Here is a 21097-nt window from a genome sequence, read left to right as displayed (position 1 = left end):
CAGGAAACACTTGGTCGCCACATTTTGTCCCAGTGTAATAAAACAAAAAGCAAAAGGGCTGCAGGATTTCATGCACTGTCACCCGGTCCCAGACAATATTATAAATCTGTTATACGGTTTATATTTACACTTTATAGATGTCCGTAACTCAACTGTGTATTTTCGTTTGCAAGTAAAAATTAAGTGTTTGAAACAGTAAGTAAAGATGAACAACACGTTTTCATTCGCTCCCACCATCCAGACATGATCCCAGGACGATGGTTCAGGTCCCATCCACTGACATGGAGGTGGGGTTTATGACCTATACTGCAGCCAGCCACCAGGGGGCAATCTAAACACTCTGGTTTCCCTTCATGCCTTTTACAGTCCATGGTTTTATCGTGTACTAAGTTAATTTGGAGACTAAATCCACAAGAAATAACTGCCCTGATTGGACGGAAATAAGTTCTTCTTCTTCTTCTCATTAAAAGAAACTTAACCTGCTGAGTGTGCAGTTTCTTTTCAAACTCTCCGAATCAGCCGAGATTTCATTAATTCTTCAGCGAGAGCTAATCTGGACCACTTGCCATGTTTTGTAAGAAAATACAATAATCATGTTTATCCACCGAGACAAAATCTAATTTGAACAACGTCTTCACGGAGTTTCTCTGAAAAAAAGAGAAACCCTTCAACAATGGAGGCAATTTAAAAGCTGAAATAAATGAGTTTCAGATATTTCTCCATTGTGTTGGAGTGCGTAAAAAAGAGCAGCAGGTTTCTACCTTGATGGCGGTGGAGGCGATCTGGATGTGGTGCAGCTTGTGCAGGGTGCTCTCCCGGTCGATGAAGTAGGAGGCGGCCAGCTGGTGCAGAGCCTCCAGAGTCACCGCCGTGCCGTTGGATTCGCTCACTTCGCTCGTCCGACTCAACTTCCGCTTGTCCACAAAGATCATCAAAGACTCTTCCCCTGTGAACGCACACAAACACACAAACACACACACACACACACACACACACACACACACACACACACACAACATGTGCACAGTTACATCCATAAACTTCATTTATGACTCATCCCCCTGCAACATAAACGCAGACAAAAACGCTCCCGGTGGCAAAGCTGTGAATATTAACCCAGGACAGGTGGTCGGATGTTCATACGCTCACACAGGCAGAAAAACAGGACGTCTGAAAGTGCAGAAGCTGCAGAGAAATCCAAAATTCAGTGATAATAACTCGAATGGAGACGCTGTCGTTCAATACAAACAGAGCCGAGGCTTTCAGACGACAGAGTATTGACAGACGCTAGAAGGAGTGAAGGATCAATAGAGACAAGCTTTCTAACAACGTTAGGTTTTATGGGCGATGGGGTTTTAATTTGGAGAGACACTCAGAGCTGACATACAGTACATTAACACCGGGAGGAGAGAAAGGTTAAACGTGCGTCACAGCTCATTCTCTCCGTCACTGAAACCTTTAAAGAGCAGGGAAATCACTGCTGCTATGAGATATACATGTGTTATACAATTTACAGGTATTGGACAATGCAACGTGTTAATTACAGGAGGTTGTGGTAGATGAAGTGTTTTAACCTGAGGTCAAAGCCAGGCCCCTACTTTCATTTTTTTATCTTCTGGTTCCATCTTTAATATTTAGTCTAAAAAGACGAGAGTGGCGTCCATCTTCGTATCTGATCGTCAGCAAGAGAGCAAATAAACATGTTTTTCAGTTCTTCCCTTTCCTGTAGTGTGTCAGAGGTTTTTCAACTCTGCCGAGGAGCTATTGTTTTAATTGCCGTTTTTTTTTTTTTACCAGGATTACATCAAAACAACTGAACTGACGGGCCCGGGAAGAACTGATGCGGTGCACGATTCCGGGGGCAGATCCCAGGAATTTCTTTCCACTTTCTCTAACACGCTCGGCGGAGGGATGCACTCCCCGAGTCTGCAAAATTAAAATCCCCAAAGTGCGAGGGAGCTTCTCTCCCTCCCAGAAAACACTGCTCCTAAAGCTCCTAAAACGCTTCATCGGTTGTGCGGCCGAAACTTCCACCGCTGTGATGCCCGACATTTTTGCATAATGCATGTTTTTAGCGGCTATTCTGGTTCGACCCCAACAAGAGTGTTGGCCGACATTTCCTATACGCGCTGGAAGATAAAACCAAGTGTTCCAGACAGAGGCTGAAAGGAGGAGCTGCAGCGATGGACTGTCTGAGGAATGTTGTGTTTTCTGAACGTTAAAGCATTAAAAGCATTTTCAAGTCGTAACACATTACTAAGAATACATTTTAAGGTGATATATGAATATTTAAAATGCCTCATTTATTGCCTGTAGTTGCTATTAATAATAATCCCAGTCATATACATATAAAGTACATCCCCAAGCAAAGGGATACTAGGTTATATCAGGCCTCAGTTAGTCTGTTGTTCTCCTCACATAATGCAGAGAATTGTGTTTGTTATCTGTTTTAAATACTGTTGGTTTCCAGCGTGGCTCGGAGAGTCTGTGCACCAGAGACAAAAGATGAAAAGAGCCGAGCCGAGGAGCTGGGAGGAGATCGTGCCGCAGATAACCGCGGGAGCTTTTGCTCGGCGTTACAGCGCTTTGGCTAACTTGCACCTATTGTTATGGAAGCAGACAGTTTTTTGTCAAACAACCACAAACACAGATTGTACTCATTGAATCAGAGAACATGAGCTTAAACAATCATTTATCATCTCATATTCACAGCTGGGCCAATGTTCAGTGGAAGACTTGGCTGTTTGAGCGCGATGCACAAAGCGTTAGAGCTTAAAAGACGTTTCGCAGCGAGCGTTTGCCAGAGAATTCTCCTTTTTTTGGGGTTTTAATTTGATAGTCGATGCTCCACAATGGCAGCGATGCACGAGCAAGGTCACAAAGAGGTTCCTGGAACATTTCCCGTGGTTTCAAAGAGCCGCTTGTCCGCCCTAACACCAGATTCTCCCCCCCCCCCCCCCCCCCCATGGTGCTGCAAAAGGTAGGTCAGATAGAAGATACAGAGCTCGTCTCACCTCCCAGCGTAGCGGAGAGCAGGAAGTGGGTTCCGTATTTCCTGATAATGTTGTCGGTGATGGCGCTGAGACTGGGCCTCCTGCCCAGCTGCCTAATGGTCTGGAGGAAGTCGGGGTCCAGCGGTAAGGAAAAGCCATTGTTCTCCTGCCTCTCCAGGGCCAAGCTGTTCACCTTCCAGCGGCCAAACTCCCTGCAATGTCACACAAACACAGTGTAAGCACGAGACACACACACACACAACACCAGAACGCCGCATGCAGACGTCGGAGAGAGGATACGTGTTTTAGAGAGCGTCGCTCAAATTGACGGCAATCTGGAAACTGTTTGGAGACATAGAATGAAAAGTCTAAATCCACCGGGGTTGATCTGAGCAGTTGTTTTGCGCCTGGTGAAAAGGAGGAAAGCGTCGTTGGGATTTCAAAGTGGACAGGACACAGCTTGCCCCTCAGGAGGAGGCTCACATTCAGATCGGTTCCTCGCCGCGCGCGAACCGTCGTGTCCGTACGACCTCTGAGTGAATCTTCTGTGCCACCCTTTTAAAGATGAATGGTGTCACGCTGCTTCCACCTCCGGCTCAGTGAATTGCTTTTGCGCCACGGCGAAAAACATTGTGCTTTCCACCCATTTTAAATAATAGCGCAATCTTTTCTCATCTCAAGTCACTTTTTAGAGGCGCCGCGGTGCGACAGGGGCTATAATCATGGCTGGAGTCTTGCTGCTTCCAGGGCCTCTTCTGCCGTGAACAGGCCTCATCTGAAGCCGTTTGATATTCAGCCTGGCCTCGGAGCATGCCAGCTGCCTTTATCTACCAAGTGCAGACTGTGAGCTGCTGCTTGATGCATAGATTAGCTCTATTCAAATACAGCCGGTAATAAACATGCTTCTTTCCCAACCTAGTAGGGGAGAAATTGAAGACCTTTCAATCACTGCTGGGTAGAAGGTTGACTTATCTCCCGGGAAAAAGGAAATACGAATAAAAAGGTACATTTTCTACAAGTTGGAAGGTATGGGTCTGAAATAACAAAGATTTACATGCAAAAATAACCAGGATATGTCAAAGATTGGTTGCAACACAACGTATTACCACATTTTTGCATACATTTATATAAATATACGCAAAATAATAGACATATGTTTCAACCTGTACAATATTTACACTACTTACAATGTCAAGTTAGAAAAACAGATAACTATCTGCTGTCTTGTTGCAGATTCACCACGCATCATCTTTCTTAATGAAACAAAAGCAGAAAAGCTAAATACGGTAAAATGTTCGTGGAACCTGAAAATCTGTAGAAAGAGAAGTTACGATCTCTGATGTGAACGTTATCAGATCCACATGGTTCCACAACATCTACGACACAAACACTTGGTTCTATCTATTCAGGTATTTAGAGGAGAATAAATACAAAATGTTGAGAGGTGGTTGAATAGAATATTGCACTGTTACAGTATATAATGACTTTATTATCCGATGATGTCGCCTGGAAGAAACCAACAACACAGATTCCAATATCAGCTGCTCTCCACGACTTCTACTAAGTTTTGGCTCCGGAAATTCAAAGGATGAAAGTTGTTTAACTGGCCGATGTGTCCATATCAATATAATCAAAGTCTTGTCTTGAAAATAGGACGGGGACGGTGTTTCTGCTGCGTGAGACAATAATCTGTGAACCATGAAACAAATAAGACCTGTCTGTATTCTACTGCACCAATTCAAACAAAGTCACCTACACTACATCTATTGGTTTTTGTAAATTCATCAGAAAATAAAGTCCAATTGTCCTGAAGACATGGGACAATATAAGCTTTTACTTTGTCTTTTATATTTCCTGTTTTCTCAATACATATCCTGTCTTTTGAGCTCTGGTTTGGTCTCCACCGGTTGTTCTCTTTCCTGTAATGTGTGATTTTTCCTCTTTTCTTTTCCTCGTCTGCAGGTTCTCTTACTCCAGAGCTGCAGGAATCCAAATCTGCCTCAAGACTCACTGTTGGCACCATTATTTTTTTGTAATTAATTTAATTTCATGCTGATCTACTCAGTCTTATTATTAATAACACAATAAGTCCTCAAGGTATTGGTATTAAAAATGAAATACTCCAATATGACAGCATGTGCAGCTGTGCCTGGTGTCCCTCTCCTCTCTCCTCTCTCCCTTTCTTCCTCCTCTTCCTCTTCTTCCTCCTCCTCCTCTTCTATCTCTATCTTCCTCTCCTTTAAATCACGCCGAGGCAGACGGCCGCACACACACACCGAGTCCCGTTCCGCTCCAGGATTTTCTTCCTCTCTCCACTATCTCTATGTTTGCTCATTGTGGATCTCTATAATATCGTGAGGTCTCGCCCTTCCCTCTGTAAAGCGCCTTGAGATAATGTACGCCGTGCAGTGGCGCTATACAAATAAAGCTGAATTGAGTTGAACTCTGCACGTCTTGTGTTTGGCAGCAGGCAGGTTCGCAAACGATGGGTTTATCAGCGCTGGTTTGCTGAAAACAGGGTTGAAGAGGCCACTGGGATTGAGGAAAACAATAGAATCTCCGCGGGGCTGTAGCTGGGTAATAATTCTCTGAGGATTGATTCATTATTGAAGGTTAAGCAGTTGTATCTCTGCCCTAATGTGAAGTACATTGATTTTTCACACATTTCTTCCACTGGATTAGCCAAAAAAAAAAAATACTCCCAGAGGGTTATTTCAGCTCGAAGAGGTCTTAAGTGATTTTTACATAAATTAGCATCATGAGTAGCTTCATTTAAAAAAAAGACATTCTGTGAATTCTAGACAGTTTTGTCTATATCATGAGCAACTTGCAGCATCCGCACTCGTGAATCCCTTTCCCGTCCAAATATTTGCTGTTGTGTGATGCAGACAGACACAATCTGCAGGTTGCACAGGACTACACAACGTGACACTTCAGCTCCTTTGCTGTTTGACATCCACAAACACCGCATCTCGAGAAAAAAAAAACTGCCAGCTTATGTGGAAGTCCCTCAAGCCGTCGAAGATATAAACAGTCGGCTTGAAAAAAGAATCGTCTTTTTTTACGATGACGCAAATAGAATCGTACGAACCTGCAGCGCTCCAACAGCCCTGCAGACGCCGAGCGGAGACACATGCCCACACACACACACACGCAGCAACGCACACCCTGCAGCTGCAAACATCCAAACAAAGCTGCCCTTGCTGCGACAACTTCTATCGCCCAGAATATCGCGGAGAGCCTCGCGGCGCGGGGTCCTGCTGCCAATCAATCCCACCAATAACAATGATCCCCCCCGGGAAAGAAATACAGAGCAGAAAACAGCTCATTAAGGCCTATTTCATGTCTGCGTTTCTATATAACGATCGGCCATTAGTGTGTTTCCCTCCGTCCGCCGGGGCCGGCTGAAGCAGGGAGCAGCAGAGAGCGAGTGGAAAGAGATTAGATGTGATAGACACCACCGACTTGCTGTGGAGCTCGCTTGATGGACATTTATGAATGGTGCCACAGTTAAGCTGCAGAATACAGACACACACACACACACACACACACACACACACACACACACACACACACACACACACACACACACACACACACACACACACAGAGATCTGTTGTGGAAGTATCCTCAATACAAACCTCACCTTTCCCACAACACAACCACACACTCAGACATACATCTGACGTTTCATGGAGAACTGCAGGTTTATTTCACCCTTAACACTTCTCGGTGAGAGGATGAGTGCTGACTGGAATACCCGATCACACACACACACACACACACACACACACACATTCAGGCAGCAGGTTTATTTCACCCGTAGCTCTGTGCAGCAGGGAGGCTCCATGCAAAGCTACCTGTCAGCCACCCCCCCCCCCCCCCACCCCCCCCGAGCGCCGCAGCCCCGTGCACCCGGAGGTGAGGGGCTGCGGGAGCCGCGGGGGCAGCGATCAGAGCAGGGGGAGTCGTACCCTGCTACCTGTCTATCACCGCCCGGGTGTCTCGGATCCATCACGGCGCACAGACGGCCTGAGGCGCCCGCTCGGCGCTCAACATAACAAATCAGGGAGGCAGCAGCCCAGCGAATAAGCTGCTGATGCAGTTGAAACACGCAGCAGAGCAGAGAGATGCAGATTGTGTTCGGTCAGTTCAGTGTGTCACTGAGCAGGCGGGGGGGGGGGGGGGGGGGGGGATGGAAACAAAACTCAAACAATGAAAATCTGTATTTTAACAGCAGCTCTCTGGAAGAACTAAAACTTCCATTTACCTCTAAAGTGTCTTTTGTAAGTTAGATCACTTCAGTATCCTGATAGAAATGTATTTGAACAAGCTCTGTTTTCATGTGGCCTTGTGTATCATATCAACACTCGCTGGCACTGGCCCACATCCACTGTTGTTTGGAATCGGCCTCAATGTCATTCTTCTTTGTGAGAAACACCGTAGGGAGCGTCTATATAAAGAGCCTCCTCAGGGTGAAATCCTGACCCCTGGTTAATAAAAAGCCCACAAGCTGTGTTGTGACCACTTCATCATCCTGTTAAATGACTGGAAACCAGAAGCATCGCTCACACGTTGGTTTGGAAACCCGTCTCAAATTAGCGCATAATTGTGCACGGTCCATTTGGAATCATTTCAGAGGAATGTGAGCACGAGTTGTGTTATTTGTTTCCATTAGCCTGACTTCATCTGCGGCCTATGAACCTGCAGGCGGCAAATAACCAGAGACCAGCAAACGTGTGAGGAGCTCGTGGGATTAAATCACTGACACTGAAACGGCCCGATTCAGAGTCCACGTTACTCAAACTTTGTTGTCCAGAGAGCAAGGTTTACCGTTAACCTCATTTCAACCCATCATAATACATAACATGAAGGAGAGGAAGGTAAGAATAGAAAGTGAAATGGCCTCGACTTTGCAGGTGTTCTGAACATTTGCATTTATACCCAGTTTCCCGGCGAGCTGATTACCACTAAACACAGTTTCCTCTCGTCTCCGCTCCGCTCGCTGTTGTACTCCGACACGGTGAAATGACTTTTACAGCAGTTAAGTCCACGTCGTCGCTCCGCGGCATCAAAACGCTGGAGTCAGGCGGTGATTTAGGAAAACAAATGCATAAATATTTACACTCTGGAGAAACTGAGGAATGTAGCACATACTTTTCTTTTCTTTTTCTGTAATTCATGCGCATAACAAAACCATATCGATGGTGTAAACTCAAGTCTAATTTGACCTCTTGACTTATAAAGTAGTGAAATTACAAGTATGCACATAAACTTATGTTGAATATTTGGATGTTATTCAGCCGCTAGATATTATGATTTTATACATCTAACTAGTTTATGTTCACTTGCAATTTTTTGTTCCTGCAAAGAAGGTTTCTTTGTACGAATCATATTTTAGGAACATGCACAAAAAATGTTTTCCTTCCCTCCATTTCACGCTTCTCATCATTTCTTCATTCTCACAAAGAAAAGACAAGAAAAAATTATAATAATTGAGATTTTGTTGCCGATAGCGTAAACTTTGCAAGAGCAGATTATTTTTTAAATGTTTTTCTTTTATAATCTAACACACACGTTCAGTATTAACAGTCTATGCCTTGGCAGATAATTATATTAACAGATTTTCCACCTTATTTGGATTGAAAATCAAAGAAAAAGCGTTTAAGTCTTCGAAATGCATTTGCTGTTCAATCAGTAAAATATATAAGTTATTTTTAGAGGATGAATTTGACCTGGAAAAAGTACAATTGGCTGTGACAAGAGCCCTTTGAGGTTCTGTCCATTGTTCTTTAAAATAAAAAGTTATATTCAATCACATAAAATGAAATGGGCAGTAAACACAAAGTCAAAAATGGCACCACTTCAAAGAAAATCATTATATCTGTTATTATTTTAATCTGATCCAAAATTTACCAAGGAAAAAAGCGAGTAGAAGAAAAAGGCGACATTTACCGTGATGGACAAACATTTGCTTCTCATTATTCAGGCCTGAGTGAGAACAAATAGTTGTGTTTCTCGGGTTACCCCAGATACCAAAATAACCGCAGCGCAAAACAGTCGGTTGATGTGGACTCAAAGTTATTTCAAGGATCTCCCCAAAGAGAATTGTGCAAAATGAGCGAAAAGTCCTTCACGCTTGATTCAGTGAGATGCACCAAATTACATTTATTTTTGACGACCCAACAAGCAAAGCACAGCCACGTTCCCCCCCCCGTTTTGACTTTGCCGCAGTTTCCCCTTTATTCTCCTCTCGGTTCTAATCTCGTGTGACATTGATCCCTCTCGACGTGTTTGCACAATTAGCGACGGAGACGTGATTTTTGGAGAAATTAAGAATTACACACAAAGCGACATCAAAAGGAATTATTCGCGTGGCGGTTGCATTGCGAGCGTTTTCCTTCATGTATCCAGACATCAACTTTGTTAGCGGCGCCACCGATGAGCCGGTTTTATTCATCCGCCCAAACGTGGAGACAGACGGAAGAGAAAGCGAGATCGAGTCGGAGGGAGCGAGTGTAACGACGGAGTTAATAGCTGCTTTTTTTTCAACATCAAACAAACATCAGGCCAATAATTTGTGAAGATCCCATTAAACCCGCTGAGAGGTCTTATAAACAAGACGCCATACTGCTTCCTGCTCGTCTCGCTGCGTCACGTCTCTGATGTGTCTCTAACACTCGATTAGAACCGCTGTCACTTCGTCCTGCAAGAGGATCTCGACGCCAAATGGCACAAAATAAATGAACTTCACACAAGAGACGCTGCGGCGACACAGATCTGACGCGCTCCATCTTTCTTCTTTTCTTGCTTTGGCAATCGAAGAAAAACTCGACTAAAAATAAAGCTCCTCGCGTGGCACGAAGAGGCCTGGAGTCAAACCACAGACGACAAGAAGTGAGTCACCATTACTCATTGTTCAAGAGTCTCCCCGGAGTCCTGGAAACCTCCGGGTGACAAACTGACGAGGAGATCAGTTCCCTGCTCCTCGTCAGGAAGTTGTCCTGGTTCGGTTTGTGGTAAATCGAGGTATCTGATGGATACTATTTTTATTTTTCATATCGAGACTTCAGTCAAAATGGAGACGATAAACTTGAAATTTCAAAATGAAACTACTAACGAAGTCTGGTCAGAGGGAGACACTAGTCAAGCTTTGAAGAGGAGGCTGCAATCATGCAAACTGAAATATCAGGAGATGGAGAACTATAAGTTTATCAATGGTTACACCACCTCTACAGGAAAGGCTTTCAAACTGGGAGGTGGTTCTCCAAACAGTTTCAGGTGAGGCTCAGTGAATGGAGTCACAGATGTGTTATAGTTTCTGGGGAGTTCGTTGTTTTCACAGAATCAGAAACTGATAAATAAGAAAGAGAAGAAGCCTTTTTATGTATTTGATTTAATCTGAAGTTATGTCAAAGAGCAGTTTTATCACATCGTGGCTTAATTGTGCGGTGGCACGGTGGAACAGCGGTTAGTGGAGTGAACATGTTCTCCCCATGTGTCTCATACTCCAAAGACATGCAGATTGGGGTCAGGCTGATTGGAAACTCACTCGTACGTGGGCGTGAATGGTTGTTTGTCTCCGGATGTTCTCGCCCTGTGAGACACTGGCGATCTGTCCGTGGTGTGAACCCTCTCTCGCCCACTGTCGGCTGGGATTGGCTCCAGCTGACCTCCCTCAAAGGATCGAGATAATGAATGGATCGATCAAGTGTTGGGATCAAACAACAGAATCGTGATCGTTGAGACATTGGACTTTGTCTCCGGGAAGGAAGACAGGCTCAAACTATGAAACACCCTGGTCTGTAATATTGTAGAGCTGCCTGAATGTTTAGAGATAGTTTCCTACAACCTGAGACAAACAAGGTTATTTCTACATTGAAAGATGCTCGTTCATTGTGCTTTTTATCCAAAAGTATTAAGTGTAAAATAAACATTTAAAATCTAGTGTTGGATTTGGAACGTTGTTGTTGTTGTTGTTGTTGTTGTTGTTGATTCTGCAACAATGACAGATAATATAAATTATCTTTTGCCAATCAGTTCCCAACCTAGTGAAGTAGAGGGTTAGTGAGTGAGTGATTATCAGACACAGCCTTTGTGTTACACAAGCACACTGATTGGCTGTTTCCTTCAAACTTTACCACCAGGGGGCCACACCCATCAGCTGATTGGCGAGCAGCAACACCCACAGAGTGGCTGTACAACCTTCGACACTTCAACCTAATTACTGCTCAAACCCTCCTGCTTATAGGTTATACTTCTGGAATCCACTCCACAAGGAGGTAGTGTGTGTGTGTGTGTGTGTGTGTGTGTGTGTGTGTGTGTGTGTGTGTGTGTGTGTGTGTGTGTGTGTGTGTGTGTCCTGTATGTAAATGTCTCCGACTGAACTTGCTTCCATTTCCAAACCAAAACCCTTTTACTACTTAACACCATCTTAAATTAATCTATCATATAAAGTAGTAGATATTTATTTCTTTCTCTAAGAAGAAAAATAAAACAATGCTCATTTTCACCATTTAACCTTACTTTGGTCCGTGGAGGTGATTCAAGCTCACAGCCCACTTTGTGAAAATGTGAAACGCTAAAATGTTTTCAGAGGAAAGGCCTCGTTTAAAGGGAAAAGGTAATTGTATTATTGATTTCTGGCTTCCATGAATATTCCTACCACCTCAGATAATAGGAAGCAATGAGAGAAAGAGAGAAAGGATAATGTGCAGCAGGGTTTGCTGACATCGAGGCGGCTGATTCCTTTTGTGCTGCAATTTGTCAAAACATTGTTGACAAGACACTTTCCTCCAAACACAAAACAAGGAATGCCAGGAATCACATCGTGCACACAATGGGACATGAGCATACTGTTAATGCACACGGCGCGTACAAACACACACACAGCCACACACAGACACACACTTTTTTTATAATTCTGATCGCACACTGCAGCTGCAGCCCAGGCAGCACATCGATGCAGAAGAACAACACATATTCACATCTAAACATCTATTTCATTCTACAATTAAACACTGTTTTGTGACCTGGCTCTAGTTTAAAGATGATGGTGTGCACACCAGTATCTCAGGCTGCATCCACACGAATACGGTTTCATTTTAAAAGGCTTAAAAGGGAAATGATCTCAGCCCAGATATGTGTTTTACCTCCGTGTCAGAATGTATCTCAGTCCATATTAACACACACATGTACACTGAGCGTGGTGTAAACAGGAAGAAGGTTGTCTACTCTGCAGAAAATAATGAGAATGAGAAACAACAATGGTGAAAAGTCCGAGGCCTGTTCCCCGACAGCAGCTGTTTGCATTCACCACTGACAGATGAGTCATGACTGATAAGAACCAATCAGGAGGAGAATGTGAGCGACTGCATCATCGTTTCCAAACTTCTCACTTTCTGTCTCTACTACAGACAGGAAGTTTCCAAACTTCTCCATTTTAGGTGCTTGAAAACTCTCAGCGTGTTAACGATGCATTTAAAAACTACAACGTAGCCCCGAGTAAAATAATCAGTGAAAACCAAAGATGAACCAAGCAATTAAAAGACCTTATTGGGGAATTCGACTCATTGACGGACCCCAAAAGTGAAGCCAAATCATCGTGATCCCCCCCTGGTGGCTGTCTGCAGTATAGCTCATACATGTATTCTCCTCCATGTTACCAGATGGGAAATGGACCAAAATAAAAATGATTGTCAAGTCATCGATCCAAAGATGGTTTCTGTTATTTCAGCTTGTTCTTATCTGATGTAAGTTTAAGTTATTTGATGCTATGATTGACAGCTGACACTGCCTCGTGATTGGTCGAGTGCATGTTATAAGTTGACGATCAAGGGATAGAACAATATCTCCTGACACTGCTATGAAACCTCTTTACTCCCAGTTATCATGGCTGAAGCGATTCCAAACAAAAACCCCCTCATGCAGAGTCTCTCTTTCATGAAAGCTTATTCCGTGGACCTCTGGCCCTGATAACTCCCCCATCACACACTTGTCAGAAGACATAAGCTCTGTGCTGGGTGAAGTCCTCGTCACTGCCTTTGCTGGTGGTGATCGGGACGAGCAGGACGAGGCCACTGGGCTTCTGTCCCGGAGACACGTTCAACCTCTGACTGGAGGACGATACACGGACTCGTCTCTTTCTCACCCAACGAGCCACATTCACACGAGAGAGAAAAACCTCCAGCTCCTCTTCTCGTTCTGCCCAGAACAAATATTTACCATAATAATTCCCAGGCGCTAATATATTGATTGTAAACAGACGAGACAACTGAAAACGAGGATGAACGGCTCTCGTCTGGCAACTGCAACGCACACTGTGAACCACAAGGTCACGTTTGATTTGGTTACGTACGTCGGGGGGGAATAGGCAGAGGGGAAGTGTGTTCCGCGTTTAAAGAAACACGACGGTAACGGTAGATGAAGCGTGACATGAACCTGCTGCATCTAATCGTCTCTTTCATATGTTGTAATTATACCAAAGTGGAATCATCAAAGAGTTTTAATCTATTCACCTTATTATGCTTTTTTTTTACTTGCACAGATTCCAGAGGCAAAGTTGAGAAGATCCCGAAGCCGCTTGGATTTAGCAACTGTGTGAGTTCGTTTTTTGTGAAATTGGACAAATGTGTGATTATCTTGCAACGTCCTGAGGCAGAAATCTGTGAAACCTCGACTTCGATATTGTTCCTGAAAAACTTCCTTAAATGTCCGATGATATCTTCCGACGAGGTGCATTCAGGGACCATCGGAAATGCTAACGTTTGCTAGCTTAGCCACTTCTGGTGGCTTAAAACACGATGTTAATGACCTTGTTTTGTCCCAAATATAAATGTCGGGGCTTGTGGACACTTTAATGACACCTCAAGAGCAGTATGCAGGTATATTATGTTATTTCTTTTTCTTTTTTTTTTACGTCTGAAGATAGTTCACTAATGTCTTTAAATGTATTGGATTTGGCTGCAACAAAGGAGGAGATAATGAGGGAATTTTCATTTCTGGGTGAACTATCCCTTTAACATTATAACAATAAACAAAAATCTGATCACCAGATGACTGCGGCGAGTGTTTGCCAAACATTGCATCCTTCAATCTCCTCAGTGGCCTCAGATGAGGGGGAATCTGGTGGAGGAGGTTTTGAAGGAGGCTCTGTAACGTCGGGCAGACTCGGATCCTGAGAGTAGCTCCGGCTCTTCGATTGAAACACAAATCAAGTTGGTGCTCTCAAATTAATTCCGCGCACGTTGAAGTGTTTCATCAAATTCATTGCCAGCAATGTCCTTTTTGCATATGTTGCATCGTGGGCTGTTGGCATCAGGCCTGATACAATGGAGGCACACTTTCGATTGGCTCTACAGTGTCTCTCCAGCATGTGTCTGTGACATGTTTGTGTAATGTAACGTTTAACAGCCAATCATCAGCATGAGTAGCTCCTGGTATGAACATGCCTGATGCTAATTGGCTGCACTTTACTCCTTTCAGAAACCTTTTGTTACAGAATGTAGCCTAATATCTGACAGGCTGTCTTTTTCTATATAAAGATGAAGAACACGTCCCCTCTTCCTCCCGCTGTACAATAACTGAGCCAATATGCTGCGGCCATCTTGTACTAATGGTGTCTGCAGAGTAGAGATCAGGGAGGGAAGCCAAGGTAACGAGGTCCCGCCAATACTCATGCTCGACCAATCGCGAGGCAGTCTCAGCTGTCAATCAAGACGTTTCACCTTGTTTGTATATCATCAAATAACAGATTAAAACCAAACTTATCAGAAACACGAACACTTGAACATCGGTGTGATAAGAGCCAGTTAATGTCCCACTTGCTAACATGAAGGAGGCTGGGTTTATGATCTATACCGCAGCAAGCCACTAGGGGGTGATCAAGATAAATTTGGCTTTACTTTTGTGGAGATGTCATGTCGTCCATCTTTCTATACGGTCAAAGGTCGGTGTCATATAGATCAAATTTAAAGTCTCGTTCCGTTTTAACCAATTAGTTTAACTTCCTACACTCGAGACCATTAGCATGTGTTCATGAAGAGTGAAATACTTTTATATTTAACCTTAATGTCTTGCAAACATGTTGAATGTGATTTGTTTCTGAGATTTTCATGATTTAGATTTTGTTTTGTATCTTATTCTCTTCTCACACATGTGCCCAACTTGACTTTGTACATTTAAAATGCACCTTTAAGCAAATGACAGCTCAGGTTTGGTTCGGCTCACCTGCCCAGTCTTTTATCGACTTAATAAAATACTTCCAACCTGCAAGATTTCACTCACACTTTCCCTTTGTCATTGTACATTTGTAAAACTTTGAAATGCTGCGTTCTTTACATCTATATTTGCCTGCCTGTCGTCTTTGTTCCCTCCTGTCTTTGTACGTTGCTGCTGCCACTGACTGCCAATCACCGTTCAGCATACCTGCATGCAAAGGTATCCAAAAATACAAGCTGTCCGCAGTGTGGAAGAGGGAAACGCTCCGATGGCAGCGAGCGAGAGGAGACGTGTTTGAAGCCCTTTATTTAAAAGTCGGGCATCTTGGTTCTTGTGCCTGCCAGGTTTTAACCTCGCTGGGTCTTTGTTTGGGCCAAACCGTGAAAAAGAAAACCAAGCAGCGCCTTGAATTTGTTAAATGAAAAAATGCAATGTGCTTGAGAGTTAAAGACTTTAAGAGTTTTTGTATTTGACTTCCCTGTGCACGTTCAGTAAAGGTGTGGTCTGTGGAAGCGTTGTGTTTCCTTGCACTGCATGATGACGTATTCCTTAAAGCTCTCTTCTCTCCTCTTTGCTTCTTGCAGCAGTCTACACTTTTTACTCCATCCCGTTTTATAATCTCTTCTAAATGTGCTCCTCCATCTGAAGCGTTTCAAAAACACAACGGCACGCTCGTGCACACGGGGCAGATAAAGCACAATAGGCTCTGACTTCTTTCAAATTAAAATGGCATGATTACACAGTGCAGTGCAGGTATTGTGATGTTCTGCCTCTGCGCCCTATCTCATCCGCAAACATGTTTGCATATAATTGAAACACTAATCACTCCATAATTACGAGACGACTCCTTATATCAAGTGAGGTTGATAGAATAGCCAGCGGGCGGAGAGCGGAGAGAGGAGAAAACACGGGAGATGAGGCGTGATATAAAAGTTATGGTCCATGAAGAAGAAGAAAGGAGGAGCTGACATTTTGAATAATATGTCTGTGGATATGGCTCCACGACACAAAAGGAGACACGGAGCAGCAGCTTCTCTCGTCCGCAGAAACGCTTTCCAAACATCTCGGGCGTCTGAATTATTAAAGGAAACTTATTTTTTTCCATTTCACACCCATTCCCACCTCTGATGTGCTCGAAGCAGCAGCACCGTCTCTAATTTGAGCTCATGCTCTCATTGAAAGCAGTCAATGGAGAAATGTTAATTGATTATACAGCGAGGTGCACGAGGTGCACGAGGAAACGTGGCAGCCAGTTGACTCTCATCACGAATTAAAAGCCAGAAAAGTGTTGTGAGGTGTGTGACCTTCATCTGCGGAAGAACGAATACATGAATGGAAGATGAAGTGTTTTCCTGTTTATACTCCTTTTGCAGCGCTTTAAAATCCACTGAATCCATTAATCCCCATTATAATATTTGGTCAGTCCTTGAGAAGAGAAAACCTCTTTCACTCGGAGGCTTTGCAGTTTGAAAATCACAATTAAAACATTTAAAAAAAAAGAAAACCTCACATTATGTTTGTGGTAGAAACCTTTGATTCTTCAAGTGTTTTTAATCTGGTCTTGAAAACAATCACTTTATTGCCTCTAGTCTAAATATGACCTTCTGTATTTTTCTATTAAAGTAATTATTATATTAAGAAATGGTGACAAGGGGTTCCAGTGCAGTGGGCAACCAGCAGGGGGGGATAAATCTCTGGTTCCTCTGTAGTCCCTTCCTCCTGCCTCTCCCCCGCTCTCCTCTCAACCCCCCCCCCCCCCCCCGACTCCCCCCCACTCCTGCCCCCTGACGGGAAAGGCCAACTGAGCTCTGGAGAATATTTATGAGCGCGGGAGAGCAATTGGTTTGAGATCATTCGACGAGGGGACGAAGGGAAGGAGCGAGGGACGGGGCGAGTGGGAGGGAGGGAGGCAGAGAAAAGAGAGAGAGAGAGAGAGAGAGAGAGAGAGAGAGAGAGAGAGAGAGAGAGAGAGAGAGAAAACGAGATAGACGTGGGGATAGGGAGAAGGAGAGGTGAGATTTTAATGTTCCTATTTAACCTTCTTTTAAACCCTGTGGTTAATTAAAAATGATTTCTTATTGCTACTCCTCGGTCTCCGCAATGTGCTTGCGCCGCAGTCTTTCTATTCATGCGAGGACCAGAAGCGTCGAAGGGGGGGGGGGGGAACTGTCCAGACTCCTCAGAGGCCACTTTGGGCTTCGGACCGGGATCTGGGGATTTACAACGAAGCTGTGACGATTCAGGGAGGAAATAACAGCCCCTGTAACTGACCCATAGCGCGGGGTGATGTGTCTTCCAGAAGCAGGATGGAGTTTCTAACTAATACAAAAGGACTTTTTATGGCTTTCAAAATTCATGAGTCAGTTTTGGAGCCCGAAAAAAAAAAAAAAAGAAGAGAGAAAGTGTGCAGCCCATTACAGTTTGAAGGCACTTGTGATCTCTTTAGTCCTCGACTGCTCAGCGAGGGATGACACCGCTGCGGGGGCAAGATATTTATTTATTTATTTATTTAAAGCCTAAAAAAAAAAGGCGAATGACAACACGGGAATAGAGTTGCACTTTTTTAACGGGATGATATTTTACTTCTTCACTCGAGTGCCTATTGGATTTTTTGTTCTAATTAGCGTTCTTTCATCCTTCAGAGGAAACTGAAAAGGCCACTGCACCTCGAGGGGGGGAAGGAGGATTACACGTCAAGTTTGCATTTCTAGATATTTGCTGATAGAGGTCAATGCAAGTCGTATAGTAGTCAGTGCTATAGCTTTGGAAATAGAAGTGGTGGGTGAGTGTTGTGTATGGAAATATTGGATTTGCATGCATGTAGGGCGGGGTGGTGTTGGGAGTACAGGGAGGAACGGAGACAGGGAGAAGACGCCAACAGAGAGCAAGTGAAGGAGGAAGTGATGGATGAGTGCAGGCCAATAGCGCTACATTCTCTATCTCTGCCTGGCATTGTCACCCCTGTCAGCTGCTAAATGCCAGTGTCAGTCAAACCTCTGTTCAGCTGGCATCAGCTGTGGACGCTCCGACGGCAGCGCTCCCGTCACCGGGCATCACAACACTTACCTGGCACACGCACACACACGGCGTCAGACACATCACACGCCCTCAAGAATGCCAACGTGGTCACACTGAGACGTGCGGTGACCTGTTTGGAAGCATGTTGCCTGAAATCAAGCTTTATTTCAGCTACTGGGGGAAAATGGTTTTGTTGGATTATAAAAACAAAACTTGGCACCTATGAATAAAAGGAGCACACACACACACACACACACACACATACATGTACTTGGGCAATTAGTACAATAAACATGTGTATAAAAGACGGTGTATCCCTCACATGAACACACACACACACACACACACACACACACACACACACACACACACACACACACACACACACACACACACACACACACACACACACACACACACTCATGTTCCCCTGACAGTTATATACAGTGTGTGGGTGAACATACAGTTTACTGAACCACCACATAAAAGAATTTTATCAGTCTGAGTAAATGCTTCGGAGGCGTTTCTGTACTGAACACACACACACACACACACACACACACACACACACACACACACACACATGCATGCATGCACACAGACTAACAAATGAAGAAAAAGCAGCCACGCACAGCCGAGGTTCGCATGTGTGCATAATTCATTATATCTCCACGTCGAGTGAACTTCGGAGTGGAACGTGTGAAGTCTGTCGTCCTCTCTTCTCAGACACAGGAGCCACAATTGCCAATTTATGTCAACAAAACAAAGTATTTCCATTCGAAACAGTGCTCACCTTCCATTTCTACCCCCCTCTATCAGTCTGACAATGAAAAAGACAGCTTATTATTACTACGTGCGTTCCTATGGGGGAGTTTGCATCTTGAAATATGACTTTAATTCCACTTTCTTGTCTCTGGGATCAAATCTGAATAATGTCACCGTGGTGAGCATTCAAACAATATCCTGCTGCCTGTGAGCACAAAGCCAGGACACATCACAGCAGCACACTTCTGAAGGCATCCCCGTCTACCCACTGTCACACATCAACTGGCTCAGTCAGATATCTGTTACGTCCCGCTGCTTCGCCCCAAACCCTCCTGCGGTATATCTTCACTTTGAGTTTCCACTGATATTCAGCAATCCGTGGGTCTGTATCGTACCCGGTCCATATGTCCCTGCTGCCCACAGAGAGAGGAAGCAGGCAGACGACACATGGACGACACGCAGAGCTGCCATTTGTATGCAAAACTCCACTAAGTAATCTTCTCAGCTCATCCCACAGTTTTCCCACCTACTAAAATCTGCATCTTCTATAGTCTGAAGAAATGCATTGTGGGATCTGTTCCCTTTTTCTTTTCCAAAGATCCTGCAAAATGCTTCTTCTCCCCATCAAACCAAGGCCCCAGGAATGTGAGAGCAGATTCTCTCAGGCATCACACATCTACATTTGGGGAAACATTTTTTGGGGGGGGATTCAAAACACAGACTCTGACCCTCACCTGTATATCTTGTACTTGGTGGTGAATCCTTGCTGGTAGCGCTCCGTGAAATCAACATACTCCTGCGAGCGCTGAAAAGGACCCTTGTCCGACAGGAGCCAGCCGAGGGGCCCGGCGGAGCCACTGAAGCCGGCCCCGGCGTGGTCGTGCGCCCCGGCCCCCACCGACACCCAGCTCTGGAGCAGGCTTAGTGTTAACCACCTCCATAGAAACATGAGAGCCGTCAGTCTAAGGGAGATGCACGGGCCACTCATGCTGCTTCCCCCGGCCCCGGTGACTCCTCATTCTCCTGCACTCTGGATGCGTCCTGCTGAGAGGAGGAAGGAGCGGGAGAGGGAGAGGAGTTGGAGCAGAGTCATTTTTTTTTTTTGCTTTTGGTTTTTAAGTGGGATGAAGATGAACCGAGGGTGGGGGGGGTGCTTATGTCCAGTGTTGCAGAAATTATGGCAGAGGGACAATTATAGAGCTGATAATTAATTTCCCCCACATAATAAACCAAAGAAACACGTTTATATCTTTAAATTCTATGTTGGATTTAAGTGAATAAAAGGTCTGAAGAGTATTTTTTCTTTTGTTTGATTGATTTTTAATTTACCTTATTCTGTAAGTATTGTGTTGTGGTCAGAATCGGTCTCCTCAGAATCCCCCGGTAGGACCGGGAAGTTGGGCTCGGCTCGGCGCAGACACGGGGCGGCATTGGAAAAACGACTTTTCCCTTCAAGGACTTTCGCCACAAATGCATAAAATTTTTTTAAAAAAAGACACGCACAATTCGGGTCAACGCAAAAGACAAGAGGACATCCAAAGCTCCTCTGAGCGCGCACTCCTGTCCCCGGTCTTTCACGGTGCCATATTTCCAGCCCTCCGAAAGATGCGCAGTCGTCGCTCCTGTGTAAGTCCAAATCCCCCGGAACGAGGCGCAGCCGCCCGGACACTTCAGGAGTCAAACATCCCAGGCAGACGAGTTATTCACACACCAGTGACTGGATGCACAGGGGCCAGGAGAAGCACCTTGCGACGAGAGGAGCATCTCTGGCTGCAGCCCTCCACCTCGTGCACCTGCTCTTGGACTGGAGAGACGCGCTCGGAGCGCAGGCAGAGCGCACTGGACTCCCCGGCGCACGGGATGTGTGAATGGCTCTCGACGCGCTCGCTCGCTCCCTCCCTCCCTCCCTGTGCCACACCGCCGCAGTTTAATTTATTCCAGCAGCGAGCGCACTCCCGGTTGGCTGGGACGTAACTGGAGGAAGTGAGAGTAGGAGGCGTTCAGATGGAGGAGGAGGAGGAGGAGGAGGAGGAGGAGAGGGAGGAACAGGCTGGATGTGGCGATGGTCAGAGGATAATGATGAAGCTGGAGTCACATGCCT

The 21097-nt window shown here is 44.8% G+C and overlaps 1 protein-coding gene across 3 annotated transcripts in view; it reads right to left on the bottom strand.

The window, feature by feature from the left end:
• brinp3a.1 (bone morphogenetic protein/retinoic acid inducible neural-specific 3a, tandem duplicate 1) overlaps nucleotides 1-20874 on the bottom strand; it is a 53828-nt gene extending 32954 nt beyond the window's left edge. For 2 of the 3 annotated variants that reach the window (XM_034583329.1, XM_034583330.1), the window contains exons 1-4: nucleotides 20326-20874; nucleotides 19731-20040; nucleotides 3015-3205; nucleotides 762-946 (exon numbers count right to left, since the gene is read on the bottom strand). In XM_034583329.1, coding sequence (XP_034439220.1) covers nucleotides 762-946; nucleotides 3015-3205; nucleotides 19731-19984 — 630 coding nt within the window. In that variant the 5' untranslated portion in view covers nucleotides 19985-20040; nucleotides 20326-20874. The remainder of the gene's footprint in view (nucleotides 1-761; nucleotides 947-3014; nucleotides 3206-19730; nucleotides 20041-20325) is intronic. The other variant, XM_034583331.1, reaches the window with a different exon arrangement.
• Nucleotides 20875-21097: the final 223 nt, after the last annotated feature.

The sequence above is a fragment of the Hippoglossus hippoglossus genome, chromosome 4 (genome assembly GCF_009819705.1).
Source record: "Hippoglossus hippoglossus isolate fHipHip1 chromosome 4, fHipHip1.pri, whole genome shotgun sequence".
Classification (NCBI taxonomy): domain Eukaryota; kingdom Metazoa; phylum Chordata; class Actinopteri; order Pleuronectiformes; family Pleuronectidae; genus Hippoglossus; species Hippoglossus hippoglossus.
Note: the sequence above shows the minus strand (reverse complement) of the source record. Positions and strands in the feature narration are given on the sequence as shown.